The sequence below is a fragment of the Cricetulus griseus genome, chromosome 3 (genome assembly GCF_003668045.3).
Source record: "Cricetulus griseus strain 17A/GY chromosome 3, alternate assembly CriGri-PICRH-1.0, whole genome shotgun sequence".
NCBI lineage: Eukaryota > Metazoa > Chordata > Mammalia > Rodentia > Cricetidae > Cricetulus > Cricetulus griseus.
The window spans coordinates 160,783,306-160,802,635 of record NC_048596.1 but is presented as its reverse complement, the minus strand read 5'-3'; the positions used below and the strand labels follow the sequence as shown (position 1 = coordinate 160,802,635).

Here is a 19,330-nt window from a genome sequence, read left to right as displayed (position 1 = left end):
GTGTATGACAAACCCGGTACCACCTCATCCTAAATGGAGAAAAGCTGAGGTGCTCTCACTGAAGTCAGGAAAGAGGCAGGGCTGTCCACTATGCCCACTCCTTTTCACTGCTGTGCTAGATGCACTAGCTGGAGCAATGCGACAAAGAAGGAAATCAAAGGGATACAAACAGGAAAAAGGCCCAACTATCCCTATTTGCAGGTGACACGTTACAGAGACCCCAAACATTTCACCAGAAAACCTTTAGAAACAACTATCTCATAAAGAGGTATAGTGGCTGATTTTATGTCAAGTTGACATGAGCTATATAGTCCTCTGAGGAGGGGACATCAACTGAGGAAATGTCCCCGTGAAATGGGCTGACAGCAAGCCTGTAGGACATTTTCTTACATAGTGGCCGATGGGGAAGGCCCAGCCATTGTGAGTGGTGCCACCCTGGGCTGGAGATCCTGGTTCTTTAAGAAAGCAGGCCAACACGGTGATGGTGGCACATGCCTGTATTGCCAACACTCAGGAGGCAGAGGCAGGAGGGCCTCTGAGTTTGAGGCCAGCCTGGTCTACAGAGCCAGCCTGGTCTACAGGGCTAGTTGCAGGATAGCCAAGGCTACACAAAGATACCCTATTTTGAGAAAAAGAAAAAAAAAGAAGGAAGGAAGGAAGGAAGGAAGGAAGGAAGGAAGGAAGGAAGGAAAAAAAAAAGTAGCTGAGAAAACCATGGAGAGCAAGCCAGTAAGCAGTTCCCCTCCATGGCCTCTGCATCAGCTCCTGGCTCCAGATTCCTGCCCTTTTTAAGTTCCTGTCCTTTCTTCAGTGGTAGACTTTCTTCAGTAGTGTAAACCAAGTAAGTCCTTGATGGGGATGTCCTTCTGTATGTGTTTCTCTTATTGGTTAATGAATAAGACACTGATTGGCCAGTATCCAGACAGAAGATTGGCAGGGCTATACGATGAGGAGAATACTGGGGAGGAGGGAGAGGGAAGCTTAAAGAGATGTCATGCTGCCCAAGGAGTACCATGCTGGATAACCCACACTCTCGTGGAAATACATACATTAGTAGTTATGGGTTAATAATTAAGAGCTAGCCAATAAGAAGCCCTAGACATCAGCCAACCTTTTTATAATTAATAGCATCTGTGTGTTTCTTTGGGGCAATGTGGCTGTGGGACCAAGCAGGACAGAAATTTCCATCATCAAGCCCTTTCATCCTGGGTGGTTTGAATAAGACTGACTCCCATGAACGCTTAGTCACCAAGGAGTGACATTGTTTAAAAGGATTAGGAGGTGTAGCCTTGTTGGTGTAGGTGTGTCACTGGGGGTGGGCTCTGAGGTTTTAAGAGCCCAAGCTAGACTCAGTGGCTCTCTCTTCCTGCTGCCTGAAGATCTGGATGTAGAGCTCTCTCAGCTGCCATGTCTGCCTGTGTGGGACATGTTCCCCACCATGAGGACAATGTAAATCTCTGAAACTGTGAGCCAGCCCCATTTAAATGCTCCCTTTTATATGAGTTGCCTCTGTCGCAGTGTCTCTCCACAGCAGTAGAACACTGACTAAGACACTAGCTTCCTTTTGGTCATGGTGTTTCACCATAGCATACAAGCCCTAACTAGAATAAGGGGCAATACACAAAGTCAACTTATAAAACTCAGTGGCCTTTCTATGCACCAACAATAAACACACTGAAAAAGAGATCACGAACACACTCTCATTCACAATAGCATCAAAGAAAATAAAATAATTAGGAATAAACCTAACCAACGAAGTGGAAGACTTGGATATAATGGAAACTTTAAATCACTGAAGAAGCAGATTCAGGAAGATCATTCCAGATTTCAAGATATAGAGTAATAGTAATGACAGCATGACACTGGCACAAAACACAAACATGCAGACCAGTGGGGCAAAATAAAGGACCCAATCAGGAATACACAGCCATCTTACAGCTGGAAAACATGCCAAAAACATACACTAGAAAAAGGGTAGCATTTTCAACAAATGATACTCTCAAATGGGTGTCCACATGCAGAAAATGAACTTAGACTCAAATCTGTCACCTATCTTAAAAATTAACTCCAACATGATCAAAGAGCTGTGTGTGAATGAAACCTGAAACACCGAAACTGCTAGAAGAAAGCATAGGCAGACCCTAAGTGATACATGTTTAGGAAAGGATTTCCTGAGCAGGACTCCATTACCCAGAAACTATGGCCTAAAGAAGAACCCCCTCCCCAAAAGCAAGGCCATAAAACAGCCCAAGGCTTCAAGAAACCTCCACCCATGGAATTCTGGAAAGCAGCCAACCCCCCTCACACATCCTGGAGCACTGAAGTAGCAGCTGACTTATCCCCCACCCTGCAGTTTCAAAACAGAAACTGCTAGAGGGGAATAACAGGGTACGAGTGATATGAAGAAATGGGGAAATGGGGATGGCTTCCATTTCAGAATAGAGGGAAAGAAGAGGAGGGAACAACACTAAGGATGCTTGAGAAAGCCATAGTGGGTCATATTGTTTTATGTTTACTTGAAATTATATATAATATAGATGAGTGTACATACAGTCTCAATAAAGTTGTGCTAATTGGAGAAACTAATGCACCCTCCAAGACCCCAACAACTATACTGTCTGGCAGAAACCTCAGTGCCAGGCATGAGAAACCCTTTTTCAAGACTCCTAAAACAATATAGACTATTGCTGTTGCCCTTGGTTACTTCCCAGATGTTAGAGATGCTGAAAACACCATGCAGTTCAGACACAGGACTTAGATCTATGAGCTAGATTGGACCTGAGAGCCTTTCACATAACAGAAGGTGCTAGGAAAGCTGCCAACAGAGGGATGAAAAGAAAGAGAGAGGGGGGAGAAAGAAAGAAAGAAAGAAAGAAAGAAAGAAAGAAAGGAAGGAAGGAAGGAAGGAAGGAAGGAAGGAAGGAAAGATGTAGATAAAGGGAGAGCAGAGCCAGTGACATCTGGACTCTGGGGAGACAGGGAACCAGGTGCAGCAGCTGGGAGGCCAAAGGTACAAAAAGGAGCGGGTAACCAAAATGTATGGATTATATAGGGAAGAGCCTCTGGGGGAAAGGCAGCCCATGTCCTGGGTTTGTAAGAGCTCAGGGTAGAGGGCGGGGTATGCCAGCCACACCCAGTAACAGGGACTGAGGGATGCTGGGAGGACCTGGAGGCCAGGTCCGCTTTGATATGTTAAATAGGCACCTTCTCTGGGTTTGAACCTTAACTCTACAAAACTGTGAACCCTATCAAGCACGATGACCAGCTAAAGGAGCACTTACACCTTACTAGTAACAGCAGCCATCTAATTGGACTTAAAGTCTACTCAAAAAGAGGTACTATAAATCTAGCCAACTCCAGGTAGCTAGTGAGGTCATGGATCTCAGAGAAGAACCTGAATAATTCCTAACTGCATTCTAGATATTGATCTTTATACCACAGACGAGTCTCTTCGTGTGATACAGAGGCCATTATAGAAAGCCACAAGTGGAGACAGGCGCTGGTGGCACAAGCCTTTAGTCCTAGCACTCAGAGGCAGAACTCTGTGGGTTCTAGGCCATCCTGGTCTAAAAGTGTAAAAGAGCTAGTTCCAGAACAGGCTCCAAAGCTACACAAATAAAAAAATAAAAATAAAAATAAAAAAACCACAAGTGGTCAAAATGCAGAGTAACTGATCCCGGGGTGCCTAAGCCCAGTGGATAGATCAAAAACACATCAAGGAAGAAAGGATGAAAAGATTCTAAGAATCAGAGGACCAGCAAGTCTGTTGTGCGATTGTGTATTCTGGGAAATGACAGGGTAGACCCCATGATACCTCAGTAATATGGCCACCTAAATAAGGCTTAAATAATGACATCACTAAAAGACGTGGTAATGTGGAAGAGGGAAATCTCACAGGGCCCACACCTTTAGATAAAGAACTACAGGCAACTAAAGACTGGAGAGAGAGAGAGAGAGAGAGAGAGAGAGAGAGTGAGAGAGAGAGAGAGAGAGAGAGAGAGAGAAAATTAGTCTTCCCCAGGGTTGAATCCCCTAACTGATTATCCACTACTTAGTGATCAGCCCTGGTGAGGGGAGGGAGGGAGGGAGAACGGGAGGCCCAGGATTAGGAGGCCACAGCGCTTCCTCTGAGGATTCAGAAGCAGTCTCAGGGCTGCAGTCTTGATCATGGCTATGGCACTGTTCATGGTCAAGGGCATGGGGCTAAAGGAGGTAAAGCCAAAGACTTAGGAGTGGATCCCTGTCACCAAGCAGGGTCACCTGGTTAAGGACATGAAGATAAAGTCCTTGGTCCTCCACCCACACCAGAGATCTGCCTATTTTCCCTGCCTATTAAGGAGTCCAAGATGATTGACTTTCCCTGGATGAATCCCTGAAGGATGAGGTTTAAAGATGATGCTAGTGCAGAAGCAGACCAGGGCTGGCCAGGAAACCAGGTACAAGGTGTGTGTCACTATTGGGAATTACAATGATCCTATTGATCTTGGTGTTAAGTGCTCCAAGGAGGTGGAACTGCCATCTGAGGAGCCATGATCTTGCCCAGGCTTTCCATTGTCCCTGTGTGAAGAGGCTACTTGGGGGAACAAGACCGGCAAGCCCCACAAAGTGACAGGCCACTGTGACTCTGTGCTGGTGTTTCTCATCCCTACCACCAGAGGCACTGACATCCTCTGTGCTTCTGTGCCTAAGAAGCTTGTGATGATGGCCAATATTGATGACTGCTGCACATCAGCCAGGGGCTGCACTGCTGCCCCGGGGCAACTTTGCCAGAGCCACCTCTGATGCCATCTCCACGAACTACAGCTACCTGACCCCCAACCTCTGGAAAGAGACTTTGTTCACCAAGTCTCCACCCACACCAGAGTCTCTGCTAGGAGGACTCAGGCTCCAGCTGTGGCCACCATGTAAGAGTTTAAAAATAAAGTGAAATAAGTCTGTTTTTTAAAAAAAAACATGGTCAGGCGTTGGTGGCACACACCTTAAATCCAAACACTCGGGAGGCAGAGGCAGGTGGGTCTCTGTGAGTTTTAGGCCAGCCTGGTCTACAGAACGAGTTCTAGGACAGCCAAGGCTAGCTACACAGAGAAACTCTGTCTCAAAAACAAACAAACAAAAAAAAAACATATGGACTCAATGGGTTTTCACAATAATAAAGAAAAATAGACCATGAATTAATTTGAGAAGTGATAGATGGATATGCAAGATACTGGAAGGGGGGAAAAGGAGGGAGGAAATTGATATATTGTTACTATTTTAAACTATTTTTAGATTTATATTAATTTTAGATGTTTTGGCTGTATGCATGTCGGTGCACCATATATGTGCCTATTGGAGTCCATGAAATGTGGGTTACCGATGAATGTGAGCCACCATGTGGGTGCTTGGAATTGAATTTGGGTCCTCTGTTAAGACTAGCAAGTGCTCTTAACACTTAAACCATAACCCCCCAGGGAGCACCTGTCCCTGAAAAGTCTTCTATTCCTGTTCTAAACCTGAGTGTTCACTCACTGTCCAGACACTAGGTGGGGAGAGTTAATGCCATTTCCAGCTACAGTGGGAACTCCAGGCTTCTTGGGGGTTTGAGTGAGGACACCTGAGACCTGGTCCTGGTCAGTCTCAGCCAAGAGTTAAACACTGGAGTTGTTAGTGTATGGTGTCTGCAGCATAACCATGCAGAATTGTCTTCTCATGTGGGGGCTGAAAATTGAACCAGGATCCTGTTAGACTGAACCACCTCTCCCCCTAATCTCCATTGTTAACTTTTAATGTCTAAAAGTCATTTTGAATCCTCGAGTTCAGTTGGCAATTTTGGTTTTCTCCATTAAAGATCAATAAAGTCTTGTTCTCTTGGCAAGAAAAAAAAACAAAAACAAAAAACCATAAACCATCTTTCCAGGCCCCTGTACTTTAATTTGGAAAAAAAAAAAAAAAGGAAAAGAAAAAGAAAAAGAGGTGGACAGCTCCAGAGCACCTGAAGCTGACCTCTGGACTTCTATTCACAAGTATATGCTTACACACACACACTCAAAACACCAGCGTGTAATTCCAAATAGTCATGAGGCTGAAACAGGAGAGTCATAAGTTCAAGGCTAAACTGAGCTATGTACCTAGATCATAGGCCCCCCCAAAAAGAAAAAAGAACAATAACAAACAAACAAGTCAGGTGTTGGTGGTGTACTCCTTTAATCCCAGAACTCAGGAAGCAGAGGCAGGTGGATCCCTGTGAGTTAGAGGCCAGCCTGGTCTACAGAGCAAGTGCCAGGATAGGCTCCAAAGCTATACAGAGAAACTTTGTCTTGAAAAACAAATAAATAAAAAATAGAAACTAGTGATCCTCCTGCCTCTGCCTCCTTCAGCAAATCCTACCAGCGTGTGACACCACAACCTGGAAGCAACCTAGATGCCCTCAACTGAAGAATAGATGGAGAAAATGTGGTACATTTACACAATGGAGTACTACTCAGCAGAAAACAAACAAACAAAAAAAAAACAAAAAAAACGATGGAATCTTGAAATTCGCAGGCAAATGGATGGAACTAGAAGAAACCATCCTGAGTGAGGTAACCCAGTCATAAAAAGGCAAACAGGGTATGACTCACTTATATATGGATTTTAGATCTAGAACAAGAAGTAGCAACCTACAATCCGCACCTCCAGAGAAGCTAGGAAACAAGGAGGACCCTAAGAGAGATACACATGTCCCCCCTGAGAAGGGGGAAGAGATAAGATCTCCTAAGCTAACTGGGAGCATGGGGGGAGGGGAGAGGGAGTTATAAGAGAAGGGGAGAAGAGGAGGGGTGAGGAGGACATGAGGGAGCAGGACAATCTAGTCAGGAGAAGAATAGAGGAGAGGAAGAAAAGAGATACCATAATAGAGGGAGCCATTATAGGTATAAAGAGAATTCTGGCACTAGGGAAATGTCCAGAGACCTACAAGTTTAACCCCTACTAACAATCTAAGCAGTGGTTGAGAGGCTATCTTAAATGTCCTTCCCAGATAATGAGATTGATGACTACCTGATATGCCATCCTAGAGCCTTCATCCAGTAGCTGATGGAAGCAGAAGCAGACACCCACAGCTAAACACTGATCTGAACTCCTGGAATCCAGCTGCAGAGAGGGAGGAGTGATGAGCAAAAGGGTCAAGACCAGGCTGGAGAAACCCACAGAAATAGCTGACCTGAACAAGTGGTTGTTCATGGACCCCAGACTGATAGCTGGGAAAGCAGCATAGGACTGTTCCAGACTCCCTGAACGAGGAGGTAAGTTTAGAGGTCTGGACAATCTAAGGGGACAATGGTAGTGGATCAGTATTTACCCCTAGTACACAAATGGACTTTGGGAGCCCTCTCCACATAGAGGGATACTCTCTCAGCACAGACACATTGGGGAGGGTCTAGGCCCTGCTCCAAATGATTTGACAGACTTTGAAGATCCCCCATGGGAGGCCTCACCCTCCCTGGGGAGCACAAAGGGGTTGGGATAGGGGATAGGTGGGGGGCAGGGGAGGAGGTGAGGGAGAGGGAACTGAGACTGACATGTAAAAGAAGCTTGTTTCTAATTTAAATTAAAAAAAGAAAAAAAAAACAACAAAGAAAATCAGTGGTGGAGTCCTTCCAGTAAAAGGCTTTGGGTTTGATTTCTGGCCCCACAAGCTTGAGGCAGAGGGAATTAGCTCAATAGAAGCAGGGAGCACACAGAAACTAGACGGTTCTCTCGTCTTCTCCTCCTGTCTCAGATCTAGAAGGTTAAGAAGTCCTTAAAGGTAGTTCCGATGACAGGGAGCAGGGTAGGACCAAGGTGTGTCAGTACACGTGAGCCATCCAACAGGACTGCTGAGAATTAAACTGAGTCCTCTTTGAGGACAGTATGTGCTGCTAACCACCGAGCCATCTCTCCAGCTCCCAGTTTGGGCTCAAGGTAATCTTGAACTTAGGATCCTCCAGACTCAATCTCCTAAGTAGCTAGATTGGCAGGAGTGAAGCTCCGTGCCTGGCTTCCTGCTTTGGATAAGTGTAGCTGGTGCTGGGAATCCCTTGTCAGCCTCATCTGGCTTCCCATACACAGCCCATCAGGAAATGATAGATCCAGTCCTGCATGGAGAATGGTCACTTTGTTCAAGCCTCTCACTGTGAGACAGCTTTGTCAGGTCCTGTCTGGAGACAGAGCTTCCAACTGTGCCCTTGCACACCTAGCACAGAGGCTGATTCATTCCTAATGACGGTGGGCACACCCATGATCACGTGCTGACTGACAGCATGCAGCAGAGCAGCAGGAGCAGCTGAGACACACATCAGTGACTCCTCTACCCTGAGTTTTGGAGAACTCGGTGGCAAGAATCTGACTTCAATAGAACATACCTCACAGTAAGGTAGGTGGTGAACTTCCTGGGACTGCCCCACACTGTTTCAGAGTATGTGATCCTGGCACAGAACTGTCTAATGGAGGCTATGAAGCCAGGCTTAGACATGTTAGAGCTGGTTAGTCACTTTCTGCTGTGTCAAGAGCTCTGAGAGATTCCCTAGTCCCACCCATCCCACCCACCTGTAATTCCAAGTAGTCTTGAGACTGAAACAGTAAGATTATAAATTCAAATTCAAAGTCTGCTGAGGGAGAGAGAGGGAAAGACACACACACACACACACACACACACACACACACAGAGAGAGAGAGAGAGAGAGAGAGAGAGAGAGAGAGAGAGAGAGAGAGAGAGAGAGAGAAGCTGGTTGGTGTGGCACAAACCTTTAATCCCAGCACTCAGGAGGCACAGGCAGGTTGATCTCTGTGAGTTCAAAGTCAGCCTTCTATAGAGTGAGTTCCAGCACAGTTATGGCTACACAGAGAAACCCTGTCCGGAAACAAAACAAGACAAAAAAGAAATTGTTTTAATCTTTAAAAACAATGAGACAGTATCTTTCACCCTCAAGAATCCCCGTGTAGGGATTTTCGGCAGTTTCCCTGTCCCTAGCAACTGCTGATCTACTCACATACTTTTGTGTTTTCTGGAAGGTCATAGAAAATAGAAGCACACAGCCTTTTGAGCCTGGTTTCTTTCACTGACATAATGCATGTGAAGTGCACTGGTATTGTTTTCTGTATTCATGGCTCTTTTCTTTTTATGGCTGAATAATATTCCATTGTGTAGACAGATTACAACTTGTATAGCTACTCAACAACATTCAAGTTCTATTGGTAATTATTCATAAAGCCTCAGTAAAAATAAAACAGTTTGTTACATAAATTTAAGTTTATTTAACTTTTTAAAATTATACTTACTTGGACTGGAAAGATGGCTCAGCTGCTAAAGGCTAAGCTCACAACCAAAAACATAAGATTATACTTGATTTGTGTGCACGACGTGGGAGGGGTGCACATGCCACAGTTTGCAGCTGGATAAAAGAACAACTGCAGGGAGTCAGTTCTCTCCTTCTGCCATGCCAAGTGGGTCCCAAGGATCAAACTCAGATCCTCCAGGCTTGGTGGCGAGAGTCCTTACCTGCTGAGCTGTCCTGCCAGCCTTTGAACATAGCGTTTTTGTTGTTTCTTCCTTGATTTTTTTGTTATTGGTGTTGTAGAGATTCTCCTGCTTCAACCTCTTTAGTGCTGAAATCAAAGCTATGTGCCACCATGCCCAATTTGAACATAGCTTTCTATTGCACACAGACTCTCCCTAGGAATGGCAGTGGTGACTAATGGAACTGCTATGTTTTTGGACATATCTGACAGACAGGTAAGGAGTTGAAGAGAACAATAGTAAAATTCTTTTTCTTTTTGTCTTTTTTGTATTTGTTTTTCTACACAGGGTTTCCCTGTATAGCCCTAGCTGTCCTAGAATTGACTTTGTAGACCAGGCTCAAACTCACAGAGATCTCCTGAATGCTGGGATTAAAGGCATGTGTCATCACCATCCAGCAGTAGCAAAATTCTTTAAGGCTTCACCAACATTTAACACATCACACACCAGTGCCCCCAGTAAGAGCTCAATACAGCAAGCTCATCAATGCTTTACTCTCTGTGGCCTGGGCTAGCTCTTATAACTTAAATTAACCCATTTCTATTCATCTATGTGCTGCTCTGAGGCTCATTTACCTCATCTACATAATTCCCATTCTGCTCCTCTGAGTCTCTAGGCATCTCCTCCTGACTCCCGACATCTTTCCCTCTTCTTCCCGGCATTCTCTCTGCCCTGGAAATCCTGCCTCGTCAATGGCCAATCGGCTTTTTATGAACATCGAGGGCAACACATTTCCACAGCACATTTGACTCTGCCTTACCTGAGGCAGCTGAGCTAGTCCTCTGAGCACCACCCACATGGCAACAACATGAGGTAAAATCTACTATCTCCATTTTATACCGTATAGACCATCTCCCCAGGATGCAGGCCTTGACTTTAGACTGCCAGGTCCAGATGTACCTGCCTAGCTCCTGGCTGAGGAAGACAATGTAGGGTATGAGGCTGGTGTGGTAGGTACACCTTTAATCCCAGTACTCAGGAGACAGAGGCAGGCAGATCTTAGGAGTCCCAGGCCATCTAAGGCTATATAGCAAGAAGTGTCAAAATACAAAAATAAATAAATAAAAATATTTTGTGTGTAGGGGTCAGCAAGATGGCTCCACAGGTAAAGGTACATGCTGCCAAGCCTTAAAGTCTAAATTCAATCTCTAGGAGACACATAATGGAAATAACTGACTCCAGATGGTAGGTGGTGGTGCACGACTTTACCCAGCATTTGGGAAGAAGAGACAGGCAGATCTCTGTGAGTCTGAGGCCACCCTGGTCTACAGAGTGAATCCCAGGACAGCCAGAGCAGTTACACAGAGAAACCCTGTCTCAAAAAAAAAAAAAAAAAACTGACTCCCAGAAGCTGTTCTCTGACCTCCATCCACATAGGCACCATACCAAGTTCACACACAATAAATGTAAGAACGATTTTAACAATATTCACTGTTCACTCGGGAGGAGGGCAGGGTGTGTGTGTGTGTGTGTGTGTGTGTGTGTGTGTGTGTATGTGCACAAATTTACGTGAATATGTATATGAAGGTCAGAGGGCTTAAGGTGTCATTCCTCAGGAGCGGTCCACCTTGGTTTTGTTTGTTGTTTGTTTGTTTGGCAGGATTTCTCTGTGTGGCCCTGGCTGTCCTAGAACCTGCTCTGAAGAAGAGGCAGGCCTTGAACTCAGAGATCTTCCTGCCACCACCTCCCAGCTTAAAATCCATTATTTAGCCCTATGTCTTTTTTGTTTGTTTTTTGAGGCAAGGTCTCACTATATAGCTCTAGTTGTCCTGGAATTCACTATGTAAACAAGGCTGGCCTGGTACTCAGAGATGCAAATGCCTCTGCCTCCCAGTGCTGGGATTAAGGGCATGTGTTACCACCACTAGGTGGTGTTAGTTTTCCACACCTGTTGTTTTTTTTTGGGGGGGGGGTGTTTGTTTTTTGTTTTTTTTTTTTTTTTTTTTTTTTTGGTTTTTCAAGACAGGGTTTCTCTGTGTAGCTTTGGAGCCTATCCTGGCACTCACTCTGAAGACCAGGCTGGCCTCGAATTCACAGAGATCCACCTGCCTCTGCCTCCCAAGTGCTGGGATTAAAGGCATGTGCCACCAACGCCCAGCTCCACACCTGTTTTTAAACCACTGAAACTTCCTGGTAGCAAGGTGGCAGGTGCTTGTCAGCTCAACACTAAGATTGAGGCAGGAGAATCCCAAGTTCAAGGCCAGCCTGGGCTACAAGTCCAAGACAAGACCTTGCCTAAAAAAATAAAAAATAAAAAAGTCACAGTAGTAACTAAAACACACCTTCAAAACTATGCCCCATCATTACTTAGAGAGCAGGACATTTCCAGCCTTGAGGTTGTCCCCAAACACAAACATTTCCTGTGCAAAATACGGTGGACTAGAAACCTTAGTGAGACCCAGCCAAGCCCCTCTAGAGGCACACCTGAATGTCCCCACTGAAGAATTCCTCATGCTCTGCGCTTTCCGGTAGGGGCAGCTCTTCTGTTCTTTATGGAATTTCTGTTTCTATTCACCTATTTTGAGGCAAGCTCTCACTCTGTAAACCATGCGGGCCTTACACAGTACCCCTCCTGTCGCAGCTTCCTGGTGCTGGGATTACAGGAATGTTCCACTGTGCCAGCTCTCTTGTTATTTCTCTAGGTAACATTGAATATTTCCAAGTGACTGGTTCAGGACATCCTCTGTTGAGCTAAAGGATCCCCTAGTCCCAATTCCATTTTGGGGGCAGGGGCTCAACTGTGTTTAGACAGAGCCCTTTTCAGTTCTCTTGGGGTCAGTGTGGTCAGGAAAACCAGAACACACACATCCGGATAGACCACCAAGAGAAGGCTAAGGTCATCTTTCTCACAGGTCTCGGGCTGTCCAACGCAAGGTTCAGCAGAGGCTCAGACGCTGCAGGGCTGCCAGAGAGGAGGTGTCAGCGTCATCCACTAAACAAGACAATTAGTCATCCCTTTGTCCCTGGTTTTTCTTGAGCACTTTCACAGATGCTGAGTAACGTCAACTTCCTATATACAGCGGCCATTCCGATTTCATAAGTGAGCACGACTGAGGCCAGAACGGCTACTTTACCAATTCAAGGTCACACAGCCAGGAAGTACTAGGATCTGGAACGAAGCCTACTCTCTCTGGCTACAGAGTCAAGGCTCGTGCTCTGACTTCCAGGTAGTTTCTCTCCCTGCAGGAACCAAAACCGACTACCCCCGCTTCTCTAAGCCTGGCAGTTTCAGAAGCTCTCTCCCCTTTGCTCTCAGCTGTGTCCTTGACCGCCATCATCCAAGACTTAAAAACCCAAAGAGTCAATTAACAGAGGTGCTCTGTTCCCCCACAGCAAGAAGCGCCCACGTCAAAGCATTCGGAAATATTTACGAAGCACCTAGTGGGTCCTGAAAAAGATGCACAGCCACGAAGCAAAATCCAATGTCTGCCCTGGTGGTGAACTCAGACAGCAAAGTGAGTGACATCTACCCGGAACGCCAAGAACCCGGCTAATTCCTCAGCAGGAAGTAAGGAAGCCTGAGTACCCGGACTGGGGCGATCCCTCGCCAGACCAGCCTCACCTCGCTTTACAGTAACGGCCTGTACGGAGCAACCGGCAGGAGAGGGTGGGGTGCGGACTTTTATCCCTGGGTGACAGCAGAGGGAACTTGGAGGGACGGGTCGGGCAGCTACAAGTCACCGGGCAGGACCGCCCAGCCGGTCTTCACCTAGGGACAGGGTGCGGCTTCGGAAGAGACCCGCCTCTGTAGCCCCGCCCCCTCCCCACGTCGTCACCAGTCGGCAGTGAGAGCGGGCCGCGATTGGCTGTCTCCACTGCGGAGGCGGGACCTCAGGCAGGGGCGCGCGCGCCCCAGGGAGGCGTTGACCAGGGTAGAGCGGGAAGGGGCGTGGCCTCGCGCGGAAGGCCGTTGGCTGCCGGGTCCCACCCCGGATGTTCTGCGTCACGGAGCGGCCGGCAGCGATTGGCCCGAGTGGCGCGGCGCGCCGGGAGGGGCGGAAGGTTCTGGAGGGCTGGCGGGATCTGGAAGCTTCCGCCGGACGGGTATATAGAGTCCGGGACAGGGCAGCTGCGGAGCCGGAGGCGGCGACAGCTGGGCGGCGGTGGCCATGGGCAAGGACTATTACCAGACGCTGGGCTTGGCCCGCGGCGCGTCCGACGACGAGATCAAGCGAGCCTACCGCCGCCAGGCGCTGCGCTACCACCCCGACAAGAACAAGGAGCCCGGCGCCGAGGAGAAGTTCAAGGAGATCGCCGAGGCCTACGACGTGCTCAGCGACCCGCGCAAGCGCGAGATTTTCGACCGCTACGGAGAAGAAGGTACGCGTGCGCGCGGCCGGGGGTGACCCGCCGTTTGACAGGCAGGGAAACCGAGGCACTCGGGGCCTCTCTGAGGCCTCGGCCCCGCATCGACGGCCCGGGGATCCGGCGGCGGTGCCGCCTCCGCCCTCTGATCGGCGGCCTCAGCCGGGAGGAGGAGCTTTGGGCGCGCCCGCCGCTCACACAGAAGCTTCTAGCACGTCTGCCGCAGCCCCTCCCGGCCGGCGGGCCGGCCGCCTGCACAGCGCCCGAACGCTGCAGACGGAGGGCGGCGGTCGCGATCGCTAGGGTGTGAGATTTTGAAAATCGCCCGAGTGTTTGTTCCTCTGGGCCCGCTAACCCGCAGGCTCAGCGCTTAACCCAGAGTTGAGCTGAGCCTTTCTGGCCGCAGTGCGTAGGAACTTCTCTGTAAGGTGTTACAGCATGGCAGAGAGGATGGGGCTGTCAAGTAGACCTGGTGGCGCCGACAGCTGCAGGCCTTACTACCGAATTGTCACGAAGTGAAAGGGAGTAATGTGTTTCCTGCTCCTGCTGCCATTGGCAGTTAAAGACTTGAGATTCACCTAGAACAAACTTAAAAATACATATAACCCCTCCCACTACGGTTCCCAGGGCTTTTTTTATTAAAAGCAAAACTTGTTGAGCCAGGTGCGGGAGCTCACACACCCCACTTTGGAGGCTGAAGCATTGTTGTGAATTTGCTTCAAATCTGAGCTACAGAATGAGCTCCTGTTTCCAAAAGAGCAGGATGTAGTGACAATCCCAGGTCTGGTATGTCTGAGTCAGGAGGATTGCCTCTAGGCTAACCTGGACTATTCAGCAAGTTCAAGGGCTATATAACATGACAGTCACCGGATCGCACTGTGTAGTTCAGGCTTTTATTTTTACTTCTATATATATGGGTACGTGTATGTATGTATGTTCACTGTGTACTTGCTTCGAGAGAAGAGGATGTTGAATCCCCTGGAATTGGAGTTAGTTGTCTGCTGTTGTGTGGGAGTTGATAATCGAACATGGTTCCTCTGCCATAGGAGCAAGTGCTCTTAACTTCTGAGCCGTCCCCAATGCCTCGTGTTGGAGTCCTGGCTGGTCTGGAACTTGCAGAGATCAACCTGCTCCTGTCTTCGGAGTGCTGGGTTTCCAAGCATTCGACACCATGTCTGGGCTTTCTATTTTAAGGATTTTATGGGTTTGTTGGTGGGATTTTTTTGTTTGTTTGTTTTGTTTTTTTCCCCCGAGACAGGGTTTCTCTGTAGCTTTGGAGCCTATCCTGGCACTCGATCTGGAGACCAGGCTGACCTCGAACTCACAGAAATCCACCTGCCTCTGCCTCCCGAGTGCTGGGATTAAAGGCATACACCACCCAACGCCAGGCTTGATTTTGTTTTGTAAATGTGTTAATTTATTGCAGTGCTAGAAATGGAAACCAAGGGCCTTGACTCTCCTACAGTAACTCTGATTTCTGATTTTGTTTTCCAGGCCTAAAGGGTGGTGGCCCCAGTGGCGGTAGCAGTGGCGGTGCTAATGGTACCTCCTTCAGCTACACATTCCATGGAGACCCTCATGCCATGTTTGCTGAGTTCTTTGGTGGCAGAAACCCCTTTGATACCTTTTTTGGGCAGCGCAACGGGGAAGAAGGCATGGACATCGATGACCCATTCTCGGGCTTTCCAATGGGTATGGGTGGCTTCACCAATGTGAACTTTGGACGTGCCCGCCCTGCCCAAGAGCCTGCCCGAAAGAAGCAAGATCCCCCAGTCACCCACGATCTCCGGGTCTCCCTTGAAGAGATCTACAGCGGCTGTACCAAGAAAATGAAAATCTCCCACAAGCGGCTGAACCCCGATGGAAAGAGCATTCGAAATGAAGATAAGATCCTGACCATTGAAGTGAAGAGGGGCTGGAAAGAAGGGACCAAAATCACCTTTCCCAAGGAAGGGGACCAGACTTCCAACAACATTCCAGCTGACATCGTCTTTGTTTTAAAGGACAAGCCACACAATATCTTCAAGAGAGATGGTTCTGATGTCATCTATCCAGCCAGGATTAGCCTTCGGGAGGTAAGGCACTAGGTGGGAGAATCATGAAAGGAGATGACTGCTCTGAGGAGCAGTGGGGGAGACTGGCTGGAGCTCAGCTGCATGGGTCTGGTGGACCTGAACCTTCTCTCTGGATGTTGGAGGAGTCAAGCTTCCTAAGCCAGCTTCCATCTAACATAGTCCTTTTGCTTTCCTAGGCTCTCTGTGGTTGCACTGTAAATGTCCCCACTCTGGACGGCAGGACCATCCCTGTTGTATTCAAAGATGTCATCAGGCCCGGCATGCGGCGGAAAGTTCCTGGAGAAGGCCTCCCTCTCCCCAAGACACCTGAGAAACGTGGGGACCTTGTTATCGAATTTGAAGTCATCTTCCCCGAAAGGATTCCCCTGACATCCAGAACCGTCCTGGAGCAGGTTCTTCCCATATAGCCACCTGCATTCTCCAAGGACTGAGCCAGGGACTTTTCCAGAGCTGCAGATTTCCGGACCGTTCACTGGTTGCATACTGCGGGAGGGCCCAGGGAGGGCTTTTGCTCTGCCGAATGTTTTCCACAGAATATATTACAATCTTTCAAAGTCGCTCACTAGACTACAGTGATTTTTTGAGTGATAGGCAGGCGGTGGGAACAACAGCCCTCCTGGAATGGACCCACCCTCTGCATCCCAGCTCCTGCCCAAGGGTGTGAGGCAGGCCTGCAACTGGACTCGCCCCCATTGCTGTCCTTTAGTTTCTGGCTCTCATGTGGCAGTGACCACCATCTCAGTTGCCAGACCTTGTGCACTAGTCAGTCTCCACTGTGTGAGAGGTTCTTGTTTTATTCTGTATTTGTCCCATGCCTTGTTGTTCCTCCCCAGAAGAATCCTGTCTTGTCTTGGCCATCTCAAATTGAGACTAGTTCAATAGGACTGCCAGGCCAGCATCACAAGCAATACCTGGTTACAGGACCACATGGCCAGCCTCAGGTGAGCAAGTCTCACTGCCACCTCCCTCCGGGTTTGGGACCTGGACAGCCAGGAGAGTCCCTGAACCTCTGCTCTGTTGAAATCAGGTAGTTGACTTATGGTCACAGTATTTGTTGGTCCAAAGGTAGTCCTTGGCCGTAGCTGGGACTTCTCAGAGGCCTGGGTGATTTTTTTTTTTTTGTGTAATAGACTCTGAACTCTCTCAAAAGGATATAATCCTTTTGAATTTTGCACAGCCCTAGATATAATCCCTTTATATAAAAGGGTCTTTGCTTCTGATGAAAGGAGCCCTGTGAAACGTCTGTAAATATGTTTTTATAATTCCATTCAAAGCTGGTGTGCGCCCAGATGAAAGCAGTCCCTGTCAACTACTACTGTCTGTCCAGGGCTGTGATGGAGTCAGCCCTTGGGAGTGAAGGGGTCTGTTCTTTGAAGCTAGCCCGGTGCTCTGGCATTCGACTCATTGTAAGTTGCCACTACCAACACGAGACCAAAGTGTGTGACTTGTCATTCTGCAGTGTGACAGCATTAAAGACTGATGGCAAACCTCAGGGGAGCAGTCCTTCGACTCTGTTTGAGGGCTTTGCTGGGGAGGGGCGGCATGGTGAGAGTCCTCGTCCTCCAAAGAAAGCTGTTTCCCTCCCGGGAAATTGGGTAGGGGCCTGCTCTGAGCACATTTTCTGTCTCGAAAGGCCTCTGGCCACATGTGGGCACTTAGTAACCAGCAGGGCTAAGGATTAAAGCTCCACCTGCCCAAATCCCAACTAGGCCTGGCTAAACCAGGCCTAGGATGCTAGACTAACTGCTTGGAGCTGGCCCAGGGTCTGTTCTGTGGGAAGTGAGGAAAAAACCCACTCCTGTCCCAACCTTATTTATGTGGGTATCCTAGGACCTTAAATTACTTTAAAGAGCTAGGTTGATTATAAAGCAAGTAGGACATAGGCTTAAAGGAGTGTGTTGGGTTTCTTGCTGTATTTTAGTGGTGCTGGTAACAGAACCCAGGTTTTTGTCCTCTTAAGCTGACTGCAGCCACAGGCCATGCTGCAGACTGCTCAAAAGTAAACCTTGTTTTTAAAAAAATTATAGCATTGCATAGAAAGTTCATTTAAGAGCCAGGTGTAGTAGCACACTTCTGTAAAGTCAGCTCTGAGGGTTACAAAGACTTGGAAATGTGACTAAGCCACAATAGAATATGGGTCCAGCCCATGCAAATCCACCTTCTGCAGGATGTCCCTGTGAACTTGGTAGGGAAGTATGTGCACGGACATACTGTTTTAGAAACCCACAAACAGCATGGCCAACAACCTGGGGAGTGGGAGATTTGGGGGGGGGGGAACATACTGTTATTAGGGCCCAGGGCACATGTATTAGCAGTATGAAGCACTGGTATATATGAGTGAGGCCCTGGGTTATAGCCCCACACCTCAAACCCCTTAACATGGCCTGAGAAGGGAACAGGGCCTGCCCTGAGCCTGGGGTTCCCTTCCTATTACACGAGGGCACCAAAGAAATTGTTTTTTGTGTGTTCAAGAAAGTGCCTGTGAGGGTTAGTTAACAGCACTTGCTTTTGTATAGGACCCTGGTTCAGTTTCAGCACCCACATATAACTAGTTCCATGGGATCTGATACCCTCTTCTGGTTTCAGGCATCAAACATGCACATGATAAACATACTCCATGCAGGCAAAGCACTTTTACATATCAATAAATCTAAGGCCTCACAAGTCTGTGCCTGTGCTTTGTACATTTTCAGTTTCCTTTCTTGGCTGCCATTAGCACACTATGAAACTGGACAGGACTCACAGAGTGAAACTCATCCCCCCACTGTCAGGTGTTCTGTTTTCTCGGGGCCTCTGAGATGCTGCACAGAATGCCTATCTCTGAAGCATTGCTTTCCCCCTTCCTATGGCATAGCAGGGCAAGAGCTGCTTCATTCCCAATACTTCCATCTCTGTCTCATTAGCTCTAACTGGGATGGGGGAGTTGTAAAGACCCAGTTAATGGACGACTTTTGCCTCCAGCTTGAATTTTTGCTTCCAGGTCTGCATTCCAGGATAGTGGGAAATTACCAATACGGAGTCAGGTAGAAATATAAGGGTATTTAATAGGGAAAAGCCTTACTTACAGAGCGACCTAGCCAGCTGGTGGGTCAGCAGCCTGTACAGCAAGTACCAAAGAGCAACCGAAACCGCAAAAGCAGTCACACTACGTCACTCTGACCACGCCCTCACAAGCCTGGTCAGGCACACCTGTAGCCAGCCCCTAAGAAGGCGTGGCTACAGCTTCCCCTACAATTCCCCTTTTAGTCTAAAAGAGGATTAAAACTTAACAGTATAAAGTATCCAAAATTAACAATCATAAAGGTAAAATATAAGAAGATACAACAATCTGCTTATGTCACCTCCTAACTATGTTAACTAAACCCTACAGTCATCTGAGAGAGGTGTCCAAGCCTGAACACCTCCTTCTCCAGCTTGATCTTTTTCAAGCAGTATG

General features: G+C 47.8%; 1 protein-coding gene across 2 annotated transcripts; it reads left to right on the top strand.

Moving 5' to 3' along the window:
* Positions 1-13,520: 13,520 nt before the first annotated feature.
* Dnajb1 (DnaJ heat shock protein family (Hsp40) member B1) lies at positions 13,521-17,386 on the top strand. 2 transcript variants are annotated; one of them, XR_004769247.1, is made up of 4 exons: positions 13,521-13,834; positions 15,314-15,894; positions 16,071-16,835; positions 17,169-17,386. XR_004769247.1 is itself a non-coding variant. In XM_027406156.2 (3 exons), the coding sequence occupies exons 1-3, from the start codon at positions 13,624-13,626 to the stop codon at positions 16,299-16,301; spliced, it is 1,023 nt and encodes a 340-aa protein (XP_027261957.1). In that variant the 5' UTR covers positions 13,521-13,623; the 3' UTR covers positions 16,302-17,386. The 2 variants fall into 2 exon arrangements, 1 of the variants encoding a protein (XP_027261957.1); XM_027406156.2 differs by having other exon boundaries at positions 16,071-17,386.
* The last annotated feature ends 1,944 nt before the right edge of the window (positions 17,387-19,330 follow it).

Excerpts from the sequence above, each read along its gene's own strand:
- Dnajb1 (XM_027406156.2), top strand. The coding sequence starts at position 13,624 with ATGGGCAAGGACTATTACCAGACGCTGGGCTTGGCCCGCGGCGCGTCC. Across the intron at positions 13,835-15,313 it reads CGACCGCTACGGAGAAGAAG|GCCTAAAGGGTGGTGGCCCC; the intron begins GTACGCGTGCGC and ends TTTGTTTTCCAG. Across the intron at positions 15,895-16,070 it reads CCAGGATTAGCCTTCGGGAG|GCTCTCTGTGGTTGCACTGT; the intron begins GTAAGGCACTAG and ends TTGCTTTCCTAG.